We start from the raw sequence: 13,530 nt of genomic DNA, 5'->3' as shown, positions 1-13,530 counted from the left end.
ATAGGGCTCCTAAAAATAGTGGTCAGGGGATATGGGGAGAAGGCAGGAACGGGGTACTGATTGGGGATGATCAGCCATGATCACATTGAATGGCGGTGCTGGCTCGAAGGGCCGAATGGCCTACTCCTGCACCTATTGTCTATTGTCTATTGCTTCTGACATTTGCTTTTTATTTATTGACTGTGAAACGGATTAAGACACTTGTGAAAGTACAAATGCAACACTGTTGTTCCACATTTGGAGAAGGTGCTGACTGCCGATTTAAATCGAAGATAGACACAAAATACTGGAGTAACTCAGTTACTCTGGCAGCATTTCTGGAGAGAAGGAATGGGTGACGTTTCAGATCGAGACTCTTCTTCAGACAGATGTCAGGGGGAGAGGGAGATACATAGATAAGGAAGAGTAAGGTGTGAAAACAGGTCAAAGGGAATGGAGATCAAGGAAAATGTAGAAGATATTATTGTTAGCTGGGAGAAGGTGACAACAAAGCAACCAGAGATAAAATGTAGTCGGAGACATCAGACTGGTCGGAGAACTTGGAAGGGGGAGGGGATTTACCGGTTGCTCAACACTTTAACTCCCCCTCCCTTTCCCACACTGACCTCTCTGTCCTGGGCCTCCTCCACTGTCAGAGTGAGGCCCAGGGCAAATTGGAGGAACAGCACCTCATATTCCGCTTGGGCAGCTTACACCCCAGTGGTATGAACATTGACTTCTCTAACTTCAAGTAGCCCTTGCTTTCCCTCTCCTTCCATCCCCCCCCCCTTCCCAGTTCCCCCACCAGTTTTACTGTCTCCGACTACATTCATGGCTGATCTACCTTCCCCTCTCAACCCCATTTTCCTGCCATCTCCCCACAATCCTGACACCCGTACCACTCAAGAATCTGTCTATATGCTGCTGGATGACTGTGATGCTGTGGGTTCAAATGCCAAAGGTCTCTGCTCGGATACCAAGCAGGTTGAACTGACTGCGTTTGCTTTGTATTAACAGGGACAACGAGAGTATTGAAGTCCACAAGACAACCTCGACCATCACCATGAGCTCGGGTACGTACACAGTTTGCAGTTCATCTGAAGAATTGCCCATGTCCTCCGGATGTTATTGTTGGAATGCAGCAGCCGATTGTACTGACCAGGGCCGTGCAGTTTAGTTTACTTTAGTTTAGTGATACAGCGCGGAAACAGGCCCTTCGGCCCACCAAATCTGCGCCGACCAGTAATCCCTGTACATTAACACTATCCCACACACCCTAGGGACAATTATACATTTATACCAAGCCAATTAAGCTATAAACCTGCACGTCTTTGGAGTGTGGGAGGAAACTGAAGATCTCAGAGAAAACCCACGCAGGTCACGGGAAGAACGTACAAACCCCGTACAGACAGCACCCATAGCTAGGATCGAACCCGGGTCTCTTGCGCTGTAAGTGCTGTAAGTGCTGCAACTCTCCCGCTGTGCCGCATTTAAACCACCCCGTCTATATTTGTTGCCCAGTCTGTCTCGCAACGCAGCGGCAGTCACAGAGAATCCTGAGTTAATTAGTCAATGGCACACGGTGGCGCAGCGGTAGAGTTGCTCACACATAGGCGATTTTTTAGGCGACTACAGGTGACTACACTGTCGCCACATGGCCGCTGGTGGTCGCCGGGGTGTCGCGTGCATGGTCGTGAGTCGTCTCCGCAGCCGCCCAAAGAGGCGTAGCGTCTTTCTGGTCACCGCTGGATTTTCTACGTTGAAAATGTTTCCGCGCCAGTGGTGACCCGTGGGTTTGACGCCAATGAGCCTAGCTTGACGTAGGTGCTGTCGTAGGTTTTCGCGAGGTGACGTAGGTTGTCGCTGATGCTGACGTCGGCAAATTTAATTATCTTAGTTGCCAGAGTAGGACGTGCCCATTAGTCCAGTCGCCGGTTTTTCGGTCGACCTGCTACGACCATGACAGCCGCCTAAACGTCGCCTAAGTGGGGCAGGCCCATTTCACCGCCAGAGACCTGGGTTGCACCCTGACTACAGGTGCTGTCGGTACGGACCTTGTACGTTCTCCCCGTGACCTGCGTGGGTTTTCTCCGGGTGCTCGGCATTTCCGCCCACACTCCTCAGACGTGCGGGTTTGCAGGTTAATTAGCTTCTGTAAATGGCAAATTGTCCCCAGAGTGTAGGATAGTGCTAGTGTACAGGGATTGCTGGTCAGCATGGACTCGGTGGGCCGAAGGGCCTGTTTCCACGCTGTATCTCTTGAAGCAGAAGATAGGGGGAATGCACAGTCTTTTACCCAGGATAGGGGAATGAAAAACTGGAGGGCATGGGTTTAAGGTAAGAAGGGAACGATTTAATAGGAGCCTGAGGGACAATATTTTCACACAGAAGGTGGTGGGTGTATGGAACGAGCTGACAGAGGAGGTAGTTAAGGCAGGCACTAAACAACATTTAAAAGACAGTGGTGAATCTATGGTATTCTTTGCCACAGAAGGTTGTGAAGGCCAAGTCAATGGATATTTTTAAGGCAGAGATAGATAGAATGTTGATTAGCACGGGTGTCAGGGTTTATGGGGAGAAGGCAGGAGGATGGGGTTGAGAGGGAAAGATAGATCAGCTATGATTGAGTGGCGGAGTAGACTTGATGGGCCAAATGGCCTAATTCTGCTCCTATCACTGATGAACATGAACTTATGAACTGGTGCATGGAAAGGAACGGTTTAGAGGGATATGGCCAAGTGTGTCTGGAAAAGGGTCTCGACCCGAAACGTCACCTCTGCATATTCTCCAGAGATGCTGCCTGACCCATACAGTTATGCAGCGAGATGCCACGCACAGTTGAATTGCCTGCCTGCATGGGATACATAAAGCATAGCCCAGGAACAGGTCCTTCAGCCCACAATGTCTGTGCTATACTCAATGCCGAGATAATCCAATCTCATCTGCCTGAACATGATCCGTTTCCATCTGATCCCTGCAAATCCGTGTGCCTTTTTAAAACCTTAAATGCCACTGTTGTAGCTGCCTCCACTACCACCCCTGGCAGCGTGTTCCAGGCACCCACCAGCCTCTGTATAAAGAAAACATGGCCTCCATATCTCCATTACACTTCCCCCCCTCTCACCTGACAACTACGCCCTCTAGTGTCGGACATTTTCACCCTGGCAAAAAGGTTACATAGAAAACATGGACAATAGGTGCAGGAGGAGGCCATTCGGCCCTTCGAGCCTGCACCGCCATTCATTATGATCATGGCTGATCATCCACAATCAGTAACCCTTGCCTGCCTTCTCCCCATATCCCTTGAATCTACTGGCTCCTAGAGCTCTATCTAACTCCAGTGAATTGGCCTCCACTGCCCTCTGTGGCAGGGGATTCCACAAATTCACATCTCTCTGGGTGAAAAAGTTTTTTCTCATCTCAGTTTTAAATTGTCTCCCTGGGAACCCTTTATTCTTCGACTGTGTGGCTCCTGGTTCTGGGCTCCCCCAACACTGGGAATATTTTTCCTGCATCTAGCCTGTCCAGTTCCTTCTTAAACACTATTATAATTTTATATGTTTCTATAAGATATCCTTCGAAATTCCAATTAACACAAGCCCACTCTTTCCAATCTTTCCTTAAATGACAGTCCTGCCATCCCGGGGATTAACCTGGTGTAGCTGAGCTGCACTGCCTCAATAGCAAAACTGCACACAATATTGTGGTCTCACCAGGGCCCTGTACAACTGCAGAAGGATCGCTTTACTCCTATACTCAAATCCTCTTGTTATGAAGGCCAACATGCCTTTAGCTTTCTTCACTGCCTGCTGTACCTGCAGCTTACTGATGTACAAGGACACCCAGGTCTCATTGCACTGTTCTGACTGCCTACCCCTGTCTATGCTTCTCATAATGTTGCACACTTCAGCAAGTCTCCCCTCAACATCCGACATTCTAGAGAGAAAAAAGCATCTTCTGCACATCTTTGAACTTTGCACCCCTCACCCTGAACCTAGTTCTGCTCGGCTGCCATTTCCACACTGATTGTCTATGCTATCTACACCTCTCTTCATTTCTCCTCATCCTCCGGTGCACTGTATCTCCAAACTAAACTGAACTGCTCATGGTTTGTGTTAATTAAGCTTTCAACAATATATTCAATTTCCTTTCCAAAGTCGCTGTTGAAGTTGCTATCATCGCCCTTTTTAAGGAATGCATTCCTGGCCTGAGTGGTTCTGTCTGTGACAGCATCGGCCCTGAATTAAAGTGTTGTCGGCATTTCACACTCCAGCTCCCCTCCTGCCTCCGCACTGCCACCTGCTGGCTGTGTCAGACAGTGAACTGGACTGTGGACTGTAGGGGCGGCACGGTGGCGCAGCGGTAGAGTTGCAGCCTCACAGCGCCAGAGACCCAGGTTCAATCCTGACTGCGGGTGCTGTCTGTACGGAGTTTGTGCGTTCTCCCTGTGACCGCGTGGGTTTTCTCCGGGTGCTCTGGTTTCCTCCCACATCCCAAAGACGTGCAGGTGTGTAGGTTAATTGGCTTCTGTAAATTGTCCCTATTGTGTAAGATAGAACTAGGAGATCGCTGGCCGGCGTGGACTCGGTGGGCTGAAGGGCCTGGTTCCATGCTGCATCTCTAAACTAAACTAAAAGTGAGCCATGCAGTAACCAAGCAGCTAGCTTGGTTACAGCACGGAAACAGTACAGAGATACAGTATGGAAACAGGCCCTTCGGCCCACCGAGTCCGCACCGACCAGCGATCCCGCACACATTAGGGACAATCTTTACATTTACCAAGCCAATTAACCTACAAACGTGTACGTCTTTGGAGAGTGGGAGGAAACCGAAAATCTCGGAGAAAACCCACGCAGGTCACAGGGAGAATCTTTCAATCTTCCCTCTTATAGAAACATATAAACTTCTTAATGGAGTGGACAGGCTAGATGCAGGAAAAATGTTCCCGATGTTTGGGGAGTCTAGAACCAGAGGTCACAGTTTAAGAATAAGGGGTGGGCCATTTAGGACTGAGAGTTGTGAATCTGTGGAATTCTCTGCCACAGAAGGCAGTGGAGGCTAATTCACTGGATGTTTTCAAAAGAGAGTTAGATTTAGCTCTTAGGGCTAACGGAATCAAGGGACGTGGGGAGAAAGCAGGAACGGGGTACTGATTTTGGATGATCGGCCATGATCATATTGAATGGCGGTGCTGGCTCGAAGGGCCGAATGGCCTACTCCTGCACCAATTTTCTATGATACTCCCGCAATGATGCTTCTAGCCAGATAAACGTTAACGGCAATAAATACAAGGAGATGCTTTTTGGAAACACAATAAAAAATGCTGCAGATGCTGGAATCTTGAGCTAAAAACAAAGTGCCGGAAGAACTCAGCAGGTCAGGCAGCATCTGTGGAGGGAATGGCTAGACGACGTTTCAGGTCAGGATCCTTCAGACTCTGAGGGGTTTGAAGAAGGGTCCTGACCAGACGTTTTGTCCGTTCATTCCCTCTGCAGATGCTGCCTGACGCGCTGAGTTCCTCCTGCACTTTTAGTTTAGTTTAGTTTCGAGGCACAGCGCAGAAACAGGCCCTATGGCCCACCGAGTCCGCACCGACCAGCCATTCCCACACACTATCTCAATCCTACACACACTAGGGACAATTTACAATTTTACCGAAGCCAATTAGCCTACAAGTCTGCATGTCTTTGGAGTGTGGGAGGAAACCGGAGCACCTGGAGAATTGCCACGCGGGTCATGGGGAGAACGTACAAACTCCGTGCAGACAGCACCCATGGTTAGGATAGAACCCGGGTCTCTGGCGCTGTGAGGCAGCAACTCTACCCCTGCCCCCTAGCACGGTGGCGCAGCGGTAGATATAGAAACATAGAATCATAGAAACATAGAAATTAGGTGCAGTAGGCCATTCGGCCCTTCGAGCCTGCACCGCCATTCAATATGATCATGGCTGATCATCCAACTCAGTATCCCGTACCTGCCTTCCCTCCATACCCTCTGATCCCCTTAGCCACAAGGGCCACATCTAACTCCCTCTTAAATATAGCCAATGAACTGGCCTCGACTACCCTCTGCGGCGAGTTCCAGAGATTCACCACTCTCTGTGTGAAAAAAGTTCTTCTCATCTCGGTTTTAAAGGATTTCCCCCTTATCCTTAAGCTGTGACCCCTTGTCCTGGACTTCCCCAACATCGGGAGCAATCTTCCTGCATCTAGCCTGTCCAACCCCTTAAGAATTTTGTAAGTTTCTATAAGATCCCCTCTCAATCTCCTAAATTCTAGAGAGTATAAACCAAGTCTATCCAGTCTTTCTTCATAAGACAGTCCTGACATCCCAGGAATCAGTCTGGTGAACCTTCTCTGCACTCCCTCTATGGCAATAATGTCCTTCCTCAGATTTGGAGACCAAAACTGTACGCAATACTCCAAGTGTGGTCTCACCAAGACCCTGTACAACTGCAGTAGAACCTCCCTGCTCCTATACTCAAATCCTTTTGCTATGAAAGCTAACATACCATTCCCTTTCTTCACTGCCTGCTGCACCTGTATGCCTACTTTCAATGACTGGTGTACCATGACACCCAGGTCTCGCTGCATCTCCCCTTTTCCTAGTCGGCCACCATTTAGATAATAGTCTGCTTTCCTGTTTTTGCCACCAAAATGGATAACCTCACATTTATCCACATTATACTGCATCTGCCAAACATTTGCCCACTCACCCAGCCTATCCAAGTCACCTTGCAGTCTCCTAGCATCCTCCTCACAGCTAACACTGCCATATACTTTTCATAATGCAGTTCTATAAGACTTAGGTTAGGCTCCCTTTAGAGTCGCGTGCAGTTCTGGTCACCCCATCACAGGAAGGAGGTGGTGGGTTTGGAGCAGGTGCATAGGAGGTTTACTAGAATCCACTGCCTATCCGGCAGAGTTACTCCAGCTCTTTGTGTCTATTTACCAGAAAACTGTCTCGATTAGAGGGTTTCAGCTACGGGGCAAGGTTGGACACACTTGGATTGTTTTCCATGGAACATCAGAGGCTGAGGAGAGAAAGTAAAAGTGTATAACATTCTGAGAGGCATCAATAGGGTCGGCAGTCAGAACCATTTCCCCAGGGTGGAAATACCCACCACTAGAGGGCGCAGCCATTTGGAGAGGGGGAAGATGTGGAGATGTGCGGGACAGGTTTTTACACAGTTTAGTTTAGTTTAGTCGAGAGACACAGCGCAGAAACAGGCCATTCGGCCCACCCAGTCCGCGCCGACCAGCGATTCCCGCACATTAACACTATCCTACACACACTGGGGATATTTTACACCCACACCTACAAACCTGTACGTCTGAAATGCGGGAGAAAACCGAAGATCTTGGAGAAAACCCACGCAGGTCACGGGGAGAACGTACAAACTCCGCACTTGAACCGGGGTCTCTACTGCTGCATCACTGTCAGGCAGCAACTCTACTGCAACACATTGCCAGGGGTGGTTGTGAAGGCAGACAGGATAGCAGTGTTTAAGAGGTTTTTCAATAGGCATATGGATATACAGAGTGGAAGGGGATATGTAGCAGGTGCAGACAGATGAGGTTGGATTGACGACGTTATATTCAGCGTAACTCTCGTGGGTCAGCAGCCGATTCCTGTGCACCAAGTGCTGGTGTAACTCAGCGGGACAGGCGGCATCTCTGGAGAGAAGGAATGGGTGACGCTTCGTGTCGAGACGCTTGTCCTCCATCTCACTGCCTCCGCTTCTTCCTTGCAGAGCACAAAGTCACCATCACCGAGACCATCGTGAACGGGCTCCCCACCAACCGGCAGCAGCTTGATCGAGGTAGCGGCCCTTTCTCAACGAGTGCCCCATTAATGTCAGAGTCTTTAGACCGTGGACTCAAGTTTCAGTGTGGTTTATTGTCACGGGTAACGAGGTACAGTGTAAAGCTTTTTGTCGCGTGCTATCCAGTCAGCAGAAAGACAATACATGATTACAATCGAGCCGTTCACAGTGTACAGATACATGGCTTCAGAGCTACAGCGCGGAAACAGGCCCTTCTGCCCATCGAGTCCGTGCCGACCACCAATCGCCCGTTACACCAGCACTATCCTACACACACAATAGGGACAATTTACAATTTTTTACCAAAGCCAATTAACCTATACACCTGCACGCCTTTGGAGTGTGGGAGGAAACCGGAGCACCCGGAGAAAACCCACGCAGGTCACGGGGGGAACGTACAAACTCCATACAGACAGCGCCCGTAGTCAGGATTGAATGCGGGTTTCTGCTGCTGTAAGGCAGCAACTCTACCGCTGCCGACCTTGAGGGTCTTTAGACTTTAGAGATACAGTGTGGCTGTTATAGTGTGGGGGTGATGGGAGAGTCCGAGGCAGTTGATGGCAATATAGAGAGAATTAAATGGCCCCTGTGTGGGATTAGAGTAAATATAGGTGCTTAATGGTGGGCAGAGTGCGATGGGCTGAAGGGCCTGCTTCCCTGCTCTCTGACTGAGGTGCCTGTAATATGCATCTTGCATGTGACAGTTTCATCCCAGCTGGTATCAGGCAACTGAACCATCCTACCATCTACTAGAGAGCTGTCCTGAACTGCTATCTACTTCATTAGAGACCCTCGGACTATCTTTGTTTGGACTTTATTAACTCTCTCTTGCATTAAACGTTATTCACTTTATTCCTTTTCTCATATGAATGGTTCGATAGTAATCATGTATTGTCTTTCCACTGGCTGGTTAGCACGCAACAAAAAGCTTTTCACTAACCTCAATAAACTAAACTCAAGCTCAAACTAAGCTAAACTAAGCTAAACTAAGCTAAACTAAGCTAAACTAAGCTCAAACTAAGCTAAACTAAGCTCAAACTAAGCTAAACTAAGCTCAAACTAAGCTAAGCTAAACTAAGCTCAAACTAAGCTCAAACTAAGCTAAACTAAGCTAAACTAAGCTCAAACTAAGCTAAACTAAGCTCAAACTAAGCTAAACTAAACTCAAACTAAGCTAAACTAAGCTAAACTAAGCTCAAACTAAGCTAAACTAAGCTCAAACTAAGCTAAACTAAGCTAAACTAAACTCAAAAAGCTAAAGCTAAACTAAGCTCAAACTAAGCTCAAACTAAGCTAAACTCAAGCTCAAACTAAGCTCAAACTAAGCTAAACTAAGATAAACTAAGATCAAACTAAGCTAAACTAAGCTCAAACTAAATAAAGTAAACTAAACTAATCTAAACTGAACTGATAAACAAAACTAAACTCAAACTGAGCCCACACTCCATTTACGCCGCCATTATTCAGCGTCCAAAGTCCGGTCCGTCTGCACGCTCGATGTACTGGAGCAGTTCCCACCAACCGACGTCCCTCTCCTCTCCTCACCCGTCCGTCTCCGTGTCCCGGGGTTGCCTCCTGCAGCCGACCTTGAAGGCACTGGGGGTATTACCCCGTTCCACCCTCCTGCCAGCTCCTTGCCCCTCCCAGCCCCACTATCCGATGATTCTTCGGATGGGCTCCCGCGTAAACCTTTCGCCGTCTTTTGCCCGCCCCTCCGTCGCGATCTCCCTTGGGACTGACTGGGGTGGGTGGGGTGGGGTGGGGTGACGTTGCGTGTTGCTCCTGGACAACTGTTGGGGTGGGGAGGGGTGTGGGGGGAGGGGTTGTGTCTGGGGTGTCAGGCTGCCCCCCCTCCTTCTCTCCCCCAGTGGATGAGTGACGTGTTTTGTACCCGCAGTGGCCGAGACCCCCCGCCACGGTCACCTCCGCCATCAAAGTCTACCCCTCGCCGCCACCGGGAGCCCACCTTGACATGACGATGACCACAGGTATGTCTGCCTATCAACCCTTGCCCGAAATAACCCCTTTACCCCCTCTTCCCAACAGCGTTCCCCTCCCACCCACCCCCCCCCCTTGCCCCTTTTCCAAAAGCAGGTCATTTTACTTTCAGCCATTGGTCCTACACTCTCCACTAGTGGAAACATCCTCTCCGCATCCACTCTATCCAAGCCTTTCACTATTCAGTACTCCCCCCTCATCCTTCTAAGCTCCAGCGAGTACAGGCCCAGTGCCGTCAAACGCTCATCGTACATTAACCCAATCATTCCTGGGATCATTCTCGTAAACCCTCTCCAACGCCAGCTCATTCTTCCTCAGATACTGGACCCAAAAGCACCTGTGATTTTGAGATCTGTTTAGAAAGAAATCCCTCCTCCATTCCAAATCCAACTATTCTCTTCCAGTGGCCGAGACCGCCAGCCCTCCGCCCATCAAAGTCTACCCCTCACCGCCACCATTATTCATGTCTGCCAATCTACCCTTTGCCCTCATAACCCCTTCTCCTCCCCCCTCTTCCCAACCTTCTCCCCATATCCCACCCACCCCCCCCACCAAAATTAGTACCTTCAAGAGCCGTCATCCACTATCTTTCCAAGCCTATTCAGGTACTACAATTCCACAGATTCCAACCCAACCCTCTGATCTAAACCCTCTCCAACGCCCCTCATTGTTCATACTGGACCCTCCACCTGTGTTTTGAGACTTTCCCACTCCCAACGCCTGTCAACAACTATTCTTGGTAAGTTCGAACCATAGGAGCTGAGAAAAGTATCGAGCCTGTGCTTTAACATCAGATCCATGGAGATCTCATTTCCCTCCTAATCCCTCTTCCTCCTTCCAACCCGATGAACAACTATGGATCTGTCATCGAGACATAGGAGCAAAATTATCCATTACTTGGCCTCCACAGCCCATCCCAATAAATTCCACAGATGGACACCACATCTGACTAAAGAAATTCCTCCTCAGCCTGCTCATTCGGCCCATGCACCACCTGGACTTTCCCCTCTATCATCATTCCAACTCAGTACCCATTGCTTCACGGACTTTGGTCATCATTGCTTTCAACCTCCCTCCTAACCGAATACAGCTCGCTCCTGCCTTCTCCCACCTAACCGCTGACACCCGTAAGTGGATGAGGAGAGAATCTTATGAGTGGTAGAGCAGAATTCTAATCCCTGAAACTCCGCCAATCAATCCACCTCTAAACATAATTCCAGGATAGGCCATTCACCCCTTCGAGCCTGCTTGGCCTCCACAGTTCCCGTACCTGCCTTCTCTCCATACCCCCTGATCCCTTAGCCAAATCTGCCACATCACTCCCTCTTAAATATAGCCATGAACTGGCCTCGGGAACCATCTCCCCATTCCACAGATTCACCACCCTCTGTGTAAAGAAATTCCTCCTCATGTTTTTTGGCTCCGGCCTCTGGTCCTGGACTTTCCCACTGGTCTTTATTGCTGTCAACGGATTGCAGAAACATCTTGCCATTCGAACCTTCCCTCTGCCTCTCCGGTTCGAATACAGCTCGCTTTACATCAGAGCTGGAGATCTCATTGAAACCTAGCGGATAACAAAAGGTCTGGATAGAGTGGATGAGGAGAGAATCTTATGGAGGTGTTCATGAGTGGTAGGAGCAGAATTAGGCCATTCGGCCCATCAAGTCTACTCCGCCATTCAATCATGGCTGATGTATCTTTCCCTCTCAAACACATTCTCCTGCCTACTCCCCATAACCCTTGACACCCGCACTAATCATCAACCGTCACCTTAAAAATATCCATTGACGTGGTCTGCACAGCCCTCTGTGGCAATGAATTCCACATATTCACCACCCTCTGACTAAAGAATTCCTCCTCATCTACTGAGGACCATGTTATAGAGGATCTGTGGGGATCTTATTGAGGTGTACACCATCATGAGAGGAATAGGTAGATGCACAGAGTCTCTTGCCCAGAGTCGGGGAGTCGGGAACCGGAGGATATAGGTTTAAGGTGAAGGGGAGAAAGATCTCTATAGGAACCCGAGGGGTAATTCTTTCACACAGAGGGTGGAGGGTGTATGGATCGAGCTGCTGGAGGGGGTACTTGAGGCTGGGAGTGTTGCAACATTTAAGAAACAGTTGGACTGGTACATGGATGGGACAGGTTTAGAGGGACGTGGGCTAAACGCAGGCAGGTTGGATAAGTGTTGCTGAGACATGTTGGTCAGTGTGGGCAAGTTGGGCCGAAGGGCCTGTTTCCATGTCTATCGCTCTATGACTGGTGGATGTTTCCACTAGCGGGAGAGTCAAGGACTAGAGGCCACAGCCTCAGAATGAAAGGGACCTTCCTTTAGACAGGAGGTGAGGAGGAATGTCTTTAGTCAGAGGGTGGTGAATCTGTGGAATTCATTGCCACAGAAAGCAGTGGAGGCCAAGTCAGTGGATATTTTTAAGGCAGAGATAGATAGATTCGTGATTAGTGCGCGTGTCAGGGGTTATGGGGAGAAGGCAGGAGAATGGGGTTAGGAGGAAGAGATAGATCAGACATGATTGAATGGCGGAGGTGACTAGATGGGCTGAATGGCCTAATTCTGCTCCTATTTCTTATGACAGTGAATATTGTTCCGCATTCCCACTGATTCCTTCCCAATTGACCACCCCTCCTTCTCACCGTCCCCCTCTCACTAGGCAGTGCCCCTCACCAGTGAGGTGTGAGTAGCACACATACAGAGCTGGTTGTGGTAGAGAGCCCGTGGGTATCTGCCCGGCCTGCCCTGCCCACCCTGAACCCGGGAACAATCACTGAATGATCTCCCTCTCCTCACTCTCTCCCTCTCTCCCTCTCCCCCTCCCCCTCCCCCTCCCCCTCTCCTCCCCCTCCCCCTCCCCCCCTCCCCCTCCCCCCGCCCTTCCCCCCTCGCTCCCCCCCCCCCCGCCCCCCCTCCCCTCCCCGCCCCCCCTCCCCCCCTCCCCCCTCCCCTCCCCCTCCCCTCTCTCCCCCCCTCACCCTCCCCCTCCCTCCCCCCCCTCTCCTCTCCCTCTCCCTCTCTCCCCCTCTCCCCTCTCCCTCTCCCCTCTCCCTCTCTCCCCTCCCTCTCCCCTCTCCCTCTCCCTCTCCCTCTCCCTCTCCCCCTCCCTCTCCTCTCCCCCTCTCCCTCTCCTCCCCCTCTCCCTCTCCTCACTCTCTCTCCCCCTCTCCTTCTCCCTCTCCTCTCTCCCCCTCTCTCCCCCCCCCCCTCTCCCTACTCCCCTGTCCTCTATCTATCGCCCTCCCCCTCTCCTCCCCCTCTTTCTCTCTACCTCTCTCCTTTCTCTCTCACCCTCTCTCTCTCTCCCCTCTTTTCCCTCTCCTTCTCTCCCTTCTCCCCCACTCTCTCTCTCTCTCTCCCCCTCCCCCCCTCTCTCTCTATCTCCCTCCCCCTCCCTTCCTCCCTCCCTCCTCTCCTCTCTCTCTCTCTCTCTCTCCTCTCTCTCTCCCCTCTCTCTCTCTCCCTCAGCAGACTCTGACCCACTGAAGGTGAGTGTGGGCAAGGGCTCGGTCACCTTGTGGACAACTGTGGGCATGGATCCATTGCTCGCCCGGACTCCAGACCTGGATGCCCAGGAACTGCCCAGCAACCACAGTAAGGCCTTGGCTTCACCCCTCTCCCTCCATTACTCAATGCACTATCGAAGCCCCCCCCTCGAACCACTCCCCGACCTAAATCCCTCCTCCCCCTTACTCGCTCCCTCCCTGGCACAGAG

At 50.5% G+C, this 13,530-nt stretch overlaps 1 protein-coding gene across 1 annotated transcript in view; it reads left to right on the top strand.

Annotated features, from left to right (window-relative positions):
• Positions 1–13,530, top strand: part of LOC129713053 (sorbin and SH3 domain-containing protein 1) — a 228,433-nt gene that overhangs the window by 9,025 nt on the left and 205,878 nt on the right. The window contains 5 exon segments of the mRNA XM_055661932.1: positions 997–1,052; positions 7,733–7,801; positions 9,702–9,715; positions 9,717–9,792; positions 13,284–13,409. Of these exon segments, the coding sequence (XP_055517907.1) occupies positions 997–1,052; positions 7,733–7,801; positions 9,702–9,715; positions 9,717–9,792; positions 13,284–13,409 (341 nt within the window).

Source organism: Leucoraja erinacea, chromosome 34 (genome assembly GCF_028641065.1).
Source record: "Leucoraja erinacea ecotype New England chromosome 34, Leri_hhj_1, whole genome shotgun sequence".
Taxonomy (NCBI): Eukaryota; Metazoa; Chordata; class Chondrichthyes; order Rajiformes; family Rajidae; genus Leucoraja; species Leucoraja erinaceus.
The sequence above is the reverse complement of the archived record's forward strand: the minus strand, read 5'-3'. Positions and strand labels throughout refer to the sequence as shown.